At 36.6% G+C, this 16942-nt stretch overlaps 1 protein-coding gene across 4 annotated transcripts in view; it reads right to left on the reverse strand.

Moving 5' to 3' along the window:
* Nucleotides 1-3263: 3263 nt before the first annotated feature.
* Nucleotides 3264-16942, reverse strand: part of LOC108175368 (EGF-like and EMI domain-containing protein 1) — a 707491-nt gene continuing 693812 nt past the window's right edge. For all 4 annotated transcript variants that reach the window (XM_070072572.1, XM_070072574.1, XM_051818765.2 and 1 more), the window contains one exon: nt 3264-14036. In XM_070072572.1, coding sequence (XP_069928673.1) covers nt 13885-14036 — 152 coding nt within the window. In that variant the 3' untranslated portion in view covers nt 3264-13884. The remainder of the gene's footprint in view (nt 14037-16942) is intronic.

Here is a 16942-nt window from a genome sequence, read left to right on the forward strand (position 1 = left end):
CTATTATTGTTAATAGATTTACTACTGACAAGTGAACCTTAGATTCTATGAACAGATTCCCAGTATATTACTGAGTAGCCATAAGCTCCAGGTGCTATGCTCTATGTTGTCTTTTAACCCACTTGATAACTCAGAGTCAAGAACTTTGTCCTCTGTGCAGATGAGTAAAAGGAGGCTCAAAAGATTGTGTTTTGCTTGAATCCCACATCTGCCTACAGACAGAGCTGGGACGCAAACTGAGCTCCTGACTCAGGCAAGGAATTGTCAGTGTCTTCATCTGATTCATATGTGCTTATCATTGTTTACTAGTAACCTGAAAACTCTCAACTGCAAGGTGTAGTGGACAAATTTATTCCCTTCCTGAGTCAGATATGGTTAACTACTGGCCTTGATCCCTCAATTGTGATTCAAAGGAATTCAAAGTCAGGTTTCTGCAGATTTCTTCTCCAATCTGCTGAAAGGAGGACACTGTGAAGTATAATGGCTATTTAGAACAAGGGATATCAACAGTGAGACACCCCAAACACTACTGATTGCTTGCAATGCCTTGACCACTCCATGACACACATTATAATTTTTCTCCATATAGAATATCATTTTTTGTTAACCAATAGCATCCTATGGATGAGCTATACTACAAATAATGCTATTAGTAGATAATGAAAAAAGACATTCATCAAAATCGGAAGTCTTGAATCAAAGCCAGAAGGTGCTGGCCCAAAAAGAAAAAAGAACAGGTGTTTGCTCTTATTCGACACTCCTTTAGACTGGAATATGGAAGAGCAACACTCTTATTATTGTGGATATGGGCTAAAGAAAACAGAAAACTCCAGCCAAGTTGTTCAGTGAGTCTCCTGAATATACAGAGAAATGTTTACTTGTCTTACAAATGGAATTCCAGTCCACTTAGACTGTGAGCCAGATTTTAGAAGAGGAAGGCCAGCATAAGCCTACTTGCATTGTCTAATCATTCTCTCTTCTGGGAACACTCTAATTTAGCTAAACCCAGGATTTGGATTTGGCTTAGCTATAAATTAAAAGGATACACCATGGCTATGCAGCCCTGCTCAAGAGTTTATTTGCCCTTACATTAAAAAATAACTCAAGTTACTCTCGATGGATTCATTAAAAACTTGATTTTTCCACTTTATAGCTATTTTGCCTGGCAGATGGGATCTGGTTTTTTCCTTATGTTGCATTTTTTGAACTAAGTATAAATGGTGGAATAGCAGTATACCCTCTCGCCAACAAAAAAGCCACATGCATATTTCAATAAAATTGCATTATTTGGCATCTTCTGTCCACACATGTTCATTTGGCTATTGCTAGTCCAAGCCAATTAGAGCCACAAGGGGAGTGGGTGTTTGAAATTTAAATAAGCAGCTCTAAATTTTGGAAGAGAAAAGAGGCCTCCTGACAGGTAGATCAGTCTCTCATTCATTTTTAATGCAGTTGACAATTCCATAAATCATTTGTTTCTTTCCCATTACAGGGTAGCTTCTGTGCTATAATAGAAGCTGAAAAAAGAAAGCTTCTTTAACTTTTGGGTTAGGGATTTAGGGGATTCTTTGAGTGAGTCATTAAGAAGAATAACTTGGTTCTGCTGAGAATAGACAGGATTTCAAGCTGAGAGCATGGCACAGAGATGTGGCGAGTTCAGGGTTAGGGCAAGTTCTTCTAAGTGATTGGAGGCCACAGGCAGATTGGATAGGGAAACAGAGGTGGTAGGGCATGGTAGAGGGAGATCGATTTCTTCTACGAAGAGCTGTCATCACAAGTTTTTAAGTGAGGAATGTAAGCTCCACTCATGTGGACACTGAGAAATAGAATATTACTATCCCCCAAATGTGAAGAGAAAATGTGATGATCTATCATCAGTAAAGAAAGTTTATAACATAGATCTGAAATTGACTGGATAGGTAACAGAAGCAAAATTTATCTGGAGATAGTCTTATGAAGCTAAGAAACGAAATAGGAGATACTATAATCAGATTACCCAGTAAATTATTTTTCATTCTGATGTTTAAGAATTTGGTTGGGGGGGTGGCATTGTCACATATTAGGTCAAGACCCTGCCTGTGGTGTCAGCATCCCATATGGGCACCAGGAAAAGTCCGGCTGTTCCATTTCCAATCCAGCTCCCCGCTGTTGACCTGGAAAAACAGAGGAAGATGGTCCAAGTATTTGGGCCCCTGCACCTATGTGGGAGATTTGGAAGAAACTCCTGGCTCCTGCCTCAGATCATCCAGTCTCCAGCTGTCCCTGCTCAGGCCACTGCAAAGTGAACCAGCAGATGGAAGATCTCTGTCTCTCCCTCTCTGTGTCTGTAACTCTGCCTCTCAAATAATTAACTAAATAAATAAATCTTTAAAAAAAAGAGTTTGGTTGGGGATCAGGAGAACACAGGATACTGACAGAATTAAAGGGGATATTCATTGGTCTAAAGTTGACATCACTCAGAGACACCACTATTTAATCACTACTTATATACATATCAAACAAGCAAAATTCACAGATAGGCATTTTTATGTACCAAAAATAAAGGTAGTTGAAAATGTGATTGTTCATCTGTCTTGATAAACAATTTAGGGTATGAACCCACTCTAAATTGGATTAGTCAAAATTTTATTTTTAAGATTTTCAGTTACAGATTTTCATCACATAAGGTAGCGTTTTAGAATTGCATGCATACTATGTAGGTAGACTCATCTCTCAGAATCATACAAACATGAGGTTTGCTCTATGTTGAAGCTATATGACCTCAGCAAGTTTTTAGATTCCTTAAGTCTCAGCAATCTCAACTGTTAAAAGAAAAATTAGATGACTACTCATATCTACCAAATACTTGTTGCAAAGATTAAATAATATGTTTAAAAATGTTTATTATGATGTCTGGCATATACTAAGAATTTGATACATGTTGCTAGTTAATCATATAATTATTATTATCACCAAAAGATAAAAGCACATAATCAGTTTAAGGAAAACATTTGGAAAAACTTTATCTACACACTAGACACAGTTGATTCATTGTATTTCATTTGATTAAATAATGATGAAAAAGTAAAAATTTAACACATAATATTTTAGTGTTTAAGAAGTATTTCCTCATGAACAAATAGCTAGGTTTTTTTGCACCAATCCTGTAGTTAGAAAGAATAATTATCTATGACTTACAGAGAATAGATTAGTAGAAAACATCCAAGAGAAAAATACCAAGAAATTCATGCAGACTAGACCAAAGAGATAAAGAAAGGCAAACATCTTATACAAAATATTTATTTGTCACAATAAATACTTTCAAATAACCAGTGTGGAAAAAAAACATCATGTCAACTAGTGAACTGATATCAAAAAATAATGTGAAGCTAACAAACATCAGACTTACTTAACCTTTCTTTTTTATAGCTACCAATTGACTTCCCACATTTAAACAGTTCAACCCAGAGGTAATATTTCAGTTATGCTTATGATTCTTCATGCATACATTATCACAAAGGAAACATATCATAGAAATGCTTGCTTAAAATGAGCACCATTTTATAAAACAAACTTGTTTGCCAAAAGTAAATCACTGAGTAGAGCTTCATTCAGCTTTTCTATTTTTAAAAATCATATACTCTACTTAAAACTATTGGTTGAACTCTGTAATTAATATTCAATTACTCTTAGGTGTTTAATTAATGCTATAACAAGTACTCAAATAGTATTTTACACTTTGTGTTTCTGTGTGGGAGCAAAATGTGGAAATCTTTACTTAATATATGCTAAATTGATCTTCTGTATATAAAGATAATTGAAAATTAATCTTGATGTGAAGGGAAGGGGAGAGGGAGTGGGAGAGGGGAGTGTTGTGGGTGGGAGGGAAGTTATGGGGGGGAGGAAGCTATTGTAATCCATAAGCTGTACTTTGGAAATTTATGCTCATTAAATAAAAAAAAATCATATAAGTATAGATTGAAACACAGTTGCCACATCTACATTTTGATCAACAAACCATAACACAGACTCTGGAGGAACAACTCTCAAATTATACAGTGTGTTCTAAAAACTTGGGAAAAGTGTTTCAATGCTTAGTTGAATATTGCCACCCTTTCTTCATGTTCACATTTGATTATATTTCCATATTCAACAATGAAAATTTCTTTTAAATAACTGATGCCTGATAATTGCTGAGTCTGACAAAGTGAATGCACAAGTATAAAATACATTAATGGAATTTCTCAGAAAGGTGATTGTGATTAACTGAAGAGTTTAAGAAATCTACGTAATCACAAATACCATATGCATACAATAAACGTACACTTTCTCTAAGTAATATTGTTTGTAGCTCATATAATATGATTAAATATTTCAACAATTTACATTCCACCTGGAGCAGTCTAATATTCACATGTTCTGCACCCAGATGAAGCTTGAGCACCATTGCTTTGGAAGCACAGGCATATCCAGCTTAGTAAGGTGATATTGTCCATTTTTGTTTTATTATTCTAAATTTTCTTGACTATGCTTCTGTTGAGTAACTAAAATATAAGGTAGCATACATGGTTAGTCAAATTTATAGGGCATAGAATTGCTGATAACCTCTGGGGTTGCCATCATAAATGCTCTCACACTAATGAGCAAGATAAATAATAAAGTTAACACAATTTTTCTTTATGGGTTCAAATAGGGTATTAATCAAGAGTGCTTTCTAGAGGTGTTTGGTGTTATATAATGAACTTAAAGGAAGAAATCTGGGAATTGCATTTATCATTCACAACAGAAATTGACAATTGAGGCAAATGAAAATATTGTTAAAACATGCTGGCAAAATTGTCTTTTAAAATATAAAGTTTGGATAATATATGCCAAAGATAGAAAAAACTATTAAAATTCAAATTACAATTCTTGGAAGACAATGAAACCATTATAGGACCATGATGTTCCCATTGGCTTCAATTCCTTATATCTGTATTTAACTACTGCTCTCAGATATATTTGGATATAAAATAAATGGTGACACTACAAATTTGGAAGGTCTGTAAGATCGGAGCTGGAATTCAAAGGGATTTCTGTAAAGCTCACTCATTCTCCTTGCCAAAGAAAACTTCTCACATGTTGCAGAAATGGTAGTAATCAAAACCCACAAGAGGAGAGATATGAGGGACCGGAGATGAGAGAATATAAAATCTTGGTTCAGCAATTTTTTTCATTGTTGGGTCTAATTCTCTAAGTCTTGGTTTCTATGCCTATAAAACAAAAAGGCTGGAGGAGCTTTAAATTCTATTCTAGTTCTGCACTTCTGTGAAGTGCAAACAAGCAAGACTCTATTAAGTGTTTCTCCTTTGTTTTGTTTGGTGATTTAACACAGAATATAGCTTAAATAATGTATTCCAAATCATGAATAGAAGTTGTATTTTAGCCTGACACTATATGAATTAAGATTAATTTCCAATTTATTAATAGTTAAACAGGTGTCTATAAAACTCATGTGGAACTGAAGGTATCTATAAATGAAAAAGAATATTTTTGTAAAAACAACTGGGTGTATATTTATTTGTAATAATTTAAAATTTTTACAGGTGTTTAAATAGAACATGATTAAATATATTATATAAAAGAAAACTCCCCTAAATCTTTCACTACCAATAATATACAATAGGTCTGTTTGTGTTTATGGAGAACTGTGGCATCATTTATGTGAACTGTTCTACATAATAAATGATATAGGGCTTATTAGCTAGTAATAGATAGGTCCTTATAACTCTTGTATTATTAGATTTTACACATTTCAGTCGTGAAAAGGCATCAATTTATATAACTGTTTAGCAACTCTCAGAAAGGAATTACATTCATTCTAGGCACTATTAAACATTTTATTCTTGGAATTCTTACTATATTAAATAATGTAAAATGCCCAGATGCTAGAAAAATTTTTAATCTTTTTGTTGTATTATTAGTGTTTAATTGTACTTATTTATGGAGTACAGTGTTGTACGCACATTCCGTGGTAAGCAAATCATATCATTCAGCATTTCTATCTCTTTAAACATTAAGAAGATTTTGATTAAATAACCTATTTTATATTTTATAATAGGTTTTATATATATATGGACAAATGGAAGAAGGAAGCTGGAAGCCTTCTAACATAATGACAAAGACAGGGAAATGTTAATAATCCTGATTTGATCAGCACACATTGCACACATTTATTGGTCTTTGATTTTGATACTTATCGCCTCTTTTTTAAAAAAAAAAAGGATTTATTTATTTATTTGAAAGACAGAATGACAGAGGGGGCTGGGGAGAGAGAGTTAGAGAGAGAGAGAGAGAGAGAGAGAGAGAGAGAAATATCTTCTATCTACTGGTTTATTCCTCAAATGCTTGAACAGTCATGGCTGAGCCAGGTCATAGGCAGAAGCCTGGAACTCCCACTTGGCTGACAGGGACACAAGTACTTGGGGTTATCTGCTGTTTTCCCAGGTACATTAATGAGAAGCTGGGTTGGGAGTTAGTAGTTAGGATTAAGACAGGGGATGTGGGTGTCCTCAGCGGCAGCTTAAACAGCTATACTACATCACTCATCCTGCTAACATCTATTTCTCTATAACTTTTGTAATATTCCATTTAAAAAGAACACAGTTTATTTTACATCTTTCTAATTGTCCTTAATATTTAAAAAACATTTGCTCAATTTATTATATTAATAGGATTAACAAGAAAAATATTTTAAAGAACTTTACTAACAGTCTGGTTTCTGTCTCCAAAGCTCCACTTTGAGAAATACTGGCTCACAGTGGAAAATGATAAAGCAATAGGCCTTCCTTAAAGGCTCATAGGCAATTACTAGAAACACCATTTAAATATATGACCAGGGTATGCAGAGCAGAGTATATCTGAAGACTCACTTAACATTTATCACCATTTCCCACAAAGGTATTCCTAGGGACACTAGTTTTTCAAAACATTCTCCCAGAAAGGAATTCTAAGTTAAATAATTTGGAATGCTTCCTTACTTTTCTCCTGTGGGAGATTCACACATCACGATAACATATTGGAGTTCCTAAGGTACACTTCAGTAAAATACATTATTTAGCTCTGTTTAAGCCAGCATCTCCTTGTTGTGAGTGTTGTTACTGACTATAAGACAAAGTCAATTCTGCCCCTTTCTTCCTTTTCTCCTTTACTAAGTGCAACTAATTTATAATACTATCAAGTACTCATCAGGAAGCACTGTTCAAGTTCTCAGGGTCTTGGCAGCCTCTTCAGGCCAGAGTGGAGTCCAGGCAGGAGATACTTAGGAAAAGAACAAAATATAGAAAATACATGAGGCTTACTCAAAATAGAATTATTGGTTTAATTACTATGTCCTTCCCAGCCCACTCCCACTGCCCCCATCTATTTGAAAGGCACAGTGACAGAGAGAGAGAGAGAGAAAGAGAGAGAGAGAGAGAGAGAAGGAGAGGGAGAGGGAGACACAGAGAGAGAGAGAGAGAGAGAGAGAGAGAGATGGGTGGGGGGGATCTTTGACCCACTGAATCATTCCCTAAAAACCTGAAACTGCTAGGGCTGGGCCAGGTGAAAACCAAGAGCCAAAGCCAGGAACTGCAACTGAGTTTCCCACATTGGTGGCAAGGGCCCAAGCACTTGGGCTATCATCCTTCTGCCTTCTAAGATACATCATCAGGAAGCTTTTAGAAGCAGAGTAGGCCAGAACCCAAACCAGTGCCCTGATGTGGGATACGGGCAGGCAGCTCCACTTGCTGTGCCACAAAGTCTGAGTTCACTTTTCTTTCATGATTTCCCAGCATGCTCTAGGGCATGATAAAGAAACGAACTGCAGCTGTGATATGCTTAGTGAAAGGGACTTTTCTACTGCCTGTGATGCCCCCAAAACAAATGTTTTTAACTCTTCTTACATGTGCATTGTTTTTGTTACACAAATTCCTAGAAGATAAGAAGACATTTACGGGAAGCATATTTTCAAATAGTCAACACTTTCAAAGAATATGAAAAACTTGGGACGTAAAGGTGGTACATGAGTTACCCTATTCAAGCAGAACAACAATTTGAACCTGAGACTCCTGCGTGTTACTCCACTGTCATCAAGAAGCTCTTCCTTTATTAAAAGAAATCATCTTTGGACACTGTATCACAATAACATGAATGCCATTGAGGTCACTAAACTGTACATTTAAAATCATTAAAATGGTAAATTTTATGCTGTGTGTATTTTGCCACAATTAAAAAAAATTCTTATCTTGCATTAAGACTTCACTAAAATAGCAAGATATGTTTTAATGTTTGTGAGAACTACTTGCTTTGTAATGAAACCAGATTCTTAGAAATGTCTACACCCTGTTCTAGCACTAGACAACACTTATCTCCATTAAAGAGAAGGCAGTAATGAATACTGACCTGAACAAACCAGTGGTCAGATGGAGGAACACACTCCTCTTTCTCTCTACTTCCACTACCTAAATCCCTTATACATCAGGGTTACAATAACAACTTTGAAAGTAGACATCTCTTTTGTATTGTAAAGACTAATTTAGTTTTCTATAAATGTGAAATGGCATTTCATGACTTTTAAAAAATTCAATTCCTTTAGCAGCATTAAGAGCACAACCTGCTATGTGGATTTAAAGTTAGGTAGAATGTATTTGATTTATCAAAGTGTGCATTAACATAGGGGAATTAAGAAAAGTGTGAAAAATACACATAGGAAGGGATTAACTAACTATGAAAGGATTGGTGAACTATGAAATTGATGCAACAGCAAAGGATATTTAAAAACTGAGCTTTCGTTGGCTAATATAGTCTCCTGTTGCAAGCACAAGTGTACGAGGACAGGAAACCAGCCATCTTTTTCAAAGTAGTATCTAGTATAGTAGACACCTAATAAAGTTCTTTTATGATGATTTTGGAAATTTAAGATAAAGTGCAGAAAACTGCCTTTTAGGCAATTAAAAGTGATACGAAGGAAGGCATTTTTCTACCAATAAATGATTTGAAATACTCATATCACCAATTGACTAGTTAGGTATCTCATTAGTCGCAGGTTCCATTATTCACAAATACATGTTAAACTTCTCAAATTCATCCAAATCTCACATATGGAATTTTATTCATAAGCCAATGCTCCACATTTCAAATGAGCGATATTGTCAGCACTTACACACTTAATATTCAATTCTTCACATGAATCTTTTTGCTGCTGGGCTATAGTTGAATTTTTCTCAGGAACTCTGAACACTATAATTATATTTCATAAGTTTTATTATTTTATCTTTTAAGAGCTATATTTATTAATTTGAGAGAGAGAGAGACAAAAATATCTTTCATATGTTGTTTCATTCCCCAAATGCCTTCAACGGCCAGGGCTTGGGGAGGCTGAAGCCAGGAGCCTGGAACTCCATCTCTGTCTCACTCATAATGGCAGGGACCTAAACAACTGGGCCATCTTCTGCTGCTTTCCCAGGTACATCAGCAGGGAGCTCGATAGGAAGTCGAGCAGCTGGGACTTGAACTGGTGCCCCAAATGGGATGCTGGGCATCACAGGCAGCAGCTTAATCTGATGTGCCACAATGCCAGTCCCTCTTATTTCCTTCTTAATAAAGACATTAATATGAAATTTCCTAAATATTTTTAAGACATCAGTGGAAGAGAAATATCTTAAATGTTAATAGAAATAATTCAAATTAATTAATATTCATCAAAATTGAGCCAATGGTGCACAAACATTAAAATGAGGAATGAACAAATGACATTTCATGTCTTCTTGACATAGGATTTAGAGATGAAAGAGTATGTCAATATTTTAGAGAATATAAAAAGAAATATCTACTATTTTAAATAAATATATTAGACTTTAATTCTTAGCATTTGAGTCTTTTGATTTAGGAAAAGTAGAAAAACCAGAATACAAAAGGAAAAGTATAACATAGTTTCCATATGATTAGCTAAAAGGGACAAAACTTTGGAATCACTTTGAAATCTATTTTAAAAGCTCAGCTACTTTGATTCTTTTTTCTATTATAGAACCATGAAAAGTTCTTTCAACTGAATTGCATACATAACTCCTAGAGTGTAGACAGTTGCTATTATTTGTTCACTTCATCAAAATGCTCTTTTAAATTCTTGCTACATCTGTATTACCAGGTCCTGGAGAAACCAAGGTGAAAGAGGCCCAGGAGAGGCCAAACCCTTTTTGCTATTTCTAACAAAGGAAATGCCATTCTTGCCACTAACTCTTGGAATGATTTCCAAGTTCTCTGAAAATAATTTAACCTGTGTCAAATAGCTGTCTCATCTGGAAAACTCAATAAATGAATGTAGAAGTTAGAAAGAGTAGGGGAAAGTTAGGTGTTACACTGAAATGGTATATCCCAGGCATGTTGGATTTAGACTCCAAATTAGCCAGCACACTTCCATACATCTGCTCATTTTCCTTAAACTTGAGCTATATTATTGCAGAAAAGCATAATAATCCCTTCTCTGATCTTATATTTCAAATGAAAGAGCTTGACACATCATAGCACAGGCACCTTTGTAACGAGGTTAAACATTGTGGTGGATGAATTTCTGTAGGGAATCAACATTTCTACATTTGAAAGACAGATTACACAGGGAAGAAAAAGAGAAGTAATATATAGAATACTCCTATGGAATCACAAGGTACACATTGAACCTAGCTTAAAAGAGGACACGCCTATTAAATTAAACAATTGTTGAGTTCCTTAAAATTTTGCATAAATTATTTCTTGGTAGCTAAATCATACCTTTCTCTACGTGTACTGCTGTTTACATATAGAAACCTCAGGTAAATCCTGCTAATATGCAAAAGTGAACAACTTGCTTTATTTATATGAACTAAATCATATTTTTAACATGACAGTTATTTCTAAAAGAAATTCAGAATCTGTTATATGGGGTCCACACTGTGTAGTAGGCTAAGCCTCAGCTTGTGGCACCAGCATCCCATATGGGTGCCAGTTTGTGTCCCAGCTGGTCCTCTTCTGATCCAGCTCTCTGTTGATGGCCTAGTAAAGCAGTGTTAGAAGGTTCAAATGCTTGGGCCCCTGCACCCGTGTGGGAGACCTGGAAGAAGCTCCTGGCTCCTGGCTTTGGATGGGTCCAGATCTGGCCATTACGGCCTCTTGGGGAGTAAACCAATGGATGGAAGACATCTCTCTCTGTCTCTCCCTTTCTCTGTCTATAGCTCTGCCTCTCAAATAAATAAACAAATCTTAAAAAAAAAGAATCTTCTATATGACATGGCAAGGAAATTATATCATAATTTTCTAGCTATTATATTATTTAAGATGAATATTTTTATGGCTTGGTCCATGAATGAAATATTGTCTACAATGATTTTCCCAATATGTTAGTGTCCTCCAGCAGAAAAAGGTATTTTTAGGAGGAATGACTCTGCATTGCTTGTTGACTTTTGTAAAAAATCACTTAAATCGATTTTTCAAGGTAACAAAAGTACAATGGAAATATTCTGGATATAAACCATTTTTCTATTTTCAGTTTCAATATGAAAGATACTTCAGAAAAATTTTATGAAGAAAAGGGGCTACGGTCACTTATATTAGTTCACACTGACTGGTATAAGGCTGAAGGTAAAACTCAATTTGTCTAAGCAGTCACCTGATAGACTAAATCCAGGTTTAGGCTGTGACTCTGCTTTCTCACTTGCATGATTCGTTTGATGTTTCAGGTGGAAATGGGGATGAAAGGTGATAACACAAAAAATACCTTCCGTTGTCAAGCACCATGTTCAACATTTTAGGTATGGGTTCTCATTTATAAAGAACTAAGTATTACATAAAAACAACAAACTAAGCCAAAAAGAAAAAAAAAACCAAAACACTTACTCTTTGTTTCCTACCATATCCAGATTCTCTTCTGTGTTAATTGAGACAAAATTTCTGGGAAAGAAGAGAAACCTGGTTTCCTACTCTTTTCCTGTTCCCAGTGACTGTTTCAGAAGAAGGACGCCTAGGGTGGATGGCAGAGCAAGAGAAAACACTGCTTCTATTGATTTTGTTTTCTCTGTAGCTTAGATGGTGTTAGTTGAGATAATCTTGAAAAATAATAGATAAGAAAACTTGGCAAGTATTCTTTTAAAAAATTTATTTATTTGAAAAGACAGAGTTAGAGAGAGGCAGAGGCAGAGGCAGAGAGACAGAGAGCAGGTCTTCCATCCACTGGTTCACTCCCCAAATGGCTGCAAAGGCTTTAGCTGAGACGATCCAGGAGCCTGGAGCTTCTTCCGGGTTTCCCATGTGGTTACAAGGGCCCAAGCACTTGGGCCATCTTCCACTGCTTTCCCAGGCCATAGCAGAGAGCTGGATCAGAAGTGGAGCAGATGGGATTCGAACTGACACCTATATGCAATGCTGGCACTGCAGGTGGTGGCTTCACCCTCTATGCCACAGCGCTGGCCCCCTGGCAAGCATTCTTGATAAAGCATAGATTTCAGTTGATTTGATCCATAGAATAGCTATTGTTGTTATACTGCATCTAAATACAAAGCTCTAATTCTAAATAGAGGAGAAAAAGAAAAACATGAGTTGACTATACCTCTGTTAAGACTAAACTAAATTTATATAAAAAAAGAATCTCTTAAAATATGATCTCATTAAGCCCATTATATCATCTAATATCATTAAATTTGTCATGGCTGCCTAAAATAGGTTTGCTATATCTCTGGTTAAGGTGGTGATATATACAATGTTAAAGGTTAAATAAAGGTCAGAAACTGCACCATACTGATATGTTGATAACACTAAGTATTTTTTCATAAATCCTTCAGTCAATTATGTGCTAAGTCAGTTTTGATTAAAAGGCACTCCACATATTTTGTTTAAATTAAATCTAGTCATATAATTTCAATAGTCTCTATTTTTATCTGGAAAAATCACAGGTAATATAAGTAACAAGATTTTGAGTCCAGAAAGTTATTGTTTCCTAATATGAATTAACCAATATTCTGAACATTTAGATGCATATAACCTACTTGAGAGCAAAACTAAAATTCTATTTATGGTTGGATCTTTCTTGGGCTTATCACAGAACTCATCTCAGTCTATAAATAGCTATAGAGCTATCCTAAGTGATGGGCAATTTTGCTCAAAATCACCAATGGGATTAAAAGTCTGAATCCACTCTGGTCCTAATTTATAGGAAATTAATGTCCCCCACAAGGAAGGTCGCTGAGCACTGGCCTCAGTCGCTCTACTCTCTGTCTTTCCTGTCCGCTGGCTAGTGATGGGGAAAACAGCACAAAACGTTTTGATGATTCATTGTAAACGTGCACGTCATACTTTCACCCTGATCTTTATGTGGCTAAATACTTCATAATCTCCCACACCGAAAGTCATGTTTGAAATACAATACATTAGCAATCTGAAGCAGAGTGAACTGGGAAGCAGGACACCAAGAATAAATAGATGAAATTCTAGACATTTCTAAAGAGGATCCAGCTACTTAATGGCCACTGAGGTCTTTGGTGAATAGGTGTGAATATTTTAGTGCAGTCCAACCAGGACTGAAAAGCAGTTCTTGCTTCCAAATTTAAATACCTCCTGTGCATATTAAAAAAAAAGGTTCATTTATTAGTCCAAATGTTACTATGGTTGGGATCCTGAAAAAACATTTTCTTATTCTTGGGTATGTTCTTCAGCAAAAGGAAGCTGGGAAGGTTCTGTGAGTAAGGGGACAGAGGCCTGGAGGCGATAAAGTTGAGACGTCCTGTTTTTCACCTCGTAACAAGCGAGGCCGGGCTGAAGACCGTTGAGTAAGTACGTTTCTCTGCCAAAGTTAAGATGATAAAGCGTGGGTGAACTTCAACCACATTCTATCTCACCGTCTGAAAAGCTGTCAGCATGTGGTTACTGAGGATCCTCCAATCCATTTTCCTCACAGGTCGGGCCCATTGTCTTTGAGGGGCACATGCAGCTCCCATTGATAGGGTTGCAGAAAGCCGTGTGCACACACTGACACTGGAGAGCGCAGTTGGGTCCATACTGGCCTGATCTGCATTCTGCGAGGGGAAAAATAAAAAAGGAAAGCAATTCAAAATGCTTTTCAAAGGCATTGTCTTCTTACTCTCACTTCTCGGAATTGAAAAAGCTAATGACAGACTTGTTTTACCATGTGGTGGTTTTTATTCTCCCTGCTAGAAGATTATATAACAAAAGTGAGCGCTTCAATGGAAAACAGGAGGAGGGCGGGAGGTAGCAAGGAAGTTAGTGACACAATTCACAAGGGGGGAAGTGAGAAAAGCAGCCTATATTTCCAAAATGCCTCCTCAGGACTAGAATATATCATGCTTACAGCAGTAGCATTGCAAGGCACAGAGACAATGGATTAGTGGCCTTAAGACGAGAATAAGGCAATATTCACCCTGAACCCACAATGTGTGAGATTTGTCTTTAGGCTGAAACATGGTCATTTGTGCTTATGCTGTTGAAAATAAAATAGTTTAAAAAACAAGTCCTTCAACTGTTAAAACAGGTCAAAAGGGCCTTAGATCCCCCTTGCAACTACTGCTGTGAAACTCAGCCGTGGCTATAAAGGACTCTATCTTAAAATGACTGGCACCAGGCTTAAAACCAATGGAGAAATGAACTGGGGGAGGAGGAGAATAAAAACTGCTAGTTTTATCAAGATCACTAAAAATGGACTAAAATGGGCCAGCCTGAAAATGTGTTCTTAGTTTGATATCCAGCCAAGAATTAGCAAAGAATTAAGAGGTTCTTTTCTGAAGAATTGTAAGGATTAGCAGGATGCACAACTCAAAGAAACAAAATAGATTCACATTTCCTGGTCATTCAGGCAGAACTGGGAAGTAACTCAGCTTACCAGTGTTCAAGGACCGCAGAAACTTTCTTTGCAATCAAAACAATTGCTTATATTTGCTTAGTTGACAGTCCAAGTTCCTAACATATTAACTCCTTTTTAGCAAACGTCACAAGATGGGCAAGGCAGTAAGCTAAGCTCTTTCGTTCTAGGGAGAAACAAACTGAGGTTTGGAAAAGCTGAAGGGAAGTTTTCAATTGTTATGTTCCAGGTAAATGGCAGCATTGGACTTCTGAGTTCTCATCTAGTGGTCTTTCCTCATATTGCACAACCACACGGGAAGACACAAAAGTATTGAGCTTATGGAGAAGGGAGCACAAATAACAAAGCAGACAACTGTAATGTGAAAAATTGGGAAGTATCAATATAAACATGCAAATGGGTACTAGAGAGATTCTGAACCACTGGGTAAAATTTTTTGTTAAATAATTTTTTTTTATTGCCTCAGTATATTCTCCTTGCTGGCCTGGAAATTGGGACCCTTCTAAACATCTCCTGTGGGCCAGTGCTGTGGCGCAGTGGGCTAAGCGTCTACCTGTGACCAGCATCCCATATGGGTGCTGGTTGGCATTTTGGCTGCTCATCTTCTGATCCAGTTCTCTGCTATGGCCTGGGAATGCAGTAGAAGATGAATCAAGTGCTTGGGTCCCTAGACTTCTGTGGGAGATCTGGAAAAAGTTTCTGGCTCCTGTCTCTGTATGGGCTCAGCTCCTGCAGTTGTGGCCAGTTGGGGAGTGAACCAGCAGACTGAAGAACTGTCTTCCTGTCCCTCTCTCTCATTATCTGTAACTATACCTCTCAAATAAATACAATAAAGTCTTTAAATGCCTCCTGAGCAGTTGGATGCTTACTTTTCAACTCTATTACATCATGAAGACAGGTTAAGATCTAGTCTAGCTCTCTTGTCTTAATTAACTAATTAGGTTTTAGATATGAAGTAAATAGAAACATAAATCAGTTCTGGAATTAATTCTTTTTAAAAGGATGCAACACTAGCAAGCAGTAATTCACTCTCTTCCTAAATGAAGGAACAACAGGTTCCTTCAAGAGGAAGCTACTCTGAATCTATCTTTGAGAACATTAAAAAATAAATCCTGTCATTTCAAATGTAGCCCAACATCCCCACCTCTGCCCAGTGTGGTAGAGAATTACTTAGTTTGGTGGTAAGATCACATTTTCTTTTTTGAAAGAAAAAGTTATGAGCCGGGATCTCTCCTGAGCAGTACAGAATCTGATTTTAATTTATAAAAATACCACATTTTCATGTTAATAACGATGTGTATTTAAGACATCTGTTTGAATGTCTGCAAATGTTAATTTACCAGGGGGAGGGAGGATAATCCAATAAAAAGTTGTTACATTCTTTTATGAATTAATATTATGGCTGTTTAATAGGTCTTTTACCAGAGTTCAAGTTAAAATGTGGTCTTTTATCTTTATGGCGCCTGCATAGACACAGCTGCTCATAGTTAATATCGCAGATGAACTGTGCCTAATTGAAAATAAAAATGCAAATAAAAGACCTTGTAGTCCATCTGTGTAGGCTGTGCGAACCCTGACTAGCTCATGACAGGAAGGACCTTGAGGTACCCCTGGAGAATGGAGACAGGAATACACAGGACCATTGCCTTAGAACAAGTTACTTGTAGATGATACAGACTGTGAGATACAGGCAAGTGGGCCACAGAGGGTGGGGTGAGTCTCTAGTTTCTACCCTTCCCATGTTCTCTCAGCTTGGTGGCAAGCTTTAAGCCTCTGCTGAAGGTGGTCCAACGGAGTTTTTTGCAGTGATGGAAATGTTCTATATTGCACTGTCCAATATTGTAGCCAGAAGTTGTATGTGGCCACTGAGCATTTGAAATGTGAAATGTGTGAGTAAAGACATGATTTTTAAATTAAATTAAATGAAAATTAAATGGCAAATGCAGAGCAAATGCCTAACATTGGACAAGAGATAGACACGCAAAATCAACTCTTACTCCTTTCTTTCCCTGGAGAGGCAAACTGCTAGCTCTGAATCTAGACAGACTGTCAAAAAACCCCAATCTGCCACTGATTACATGTGTAAACTTGGGCAAGTCATCTAAA

This window comes from Oryctolagus cuniculus, chromosome 4 (genome assembly GCF_964237555.1).
Source record: "Oryctolagus cuniculus chromosome 4, mOryCun1.1, whole genome shotgun sequence".
NCBI classification, from domain to species: domain Eukaryota; kingdom Metazoa; phylum Chordata; class Mammalia; order Lagomorpha; family Leporidae; genus Oryctolagus; species Oryctolagus cuniculus.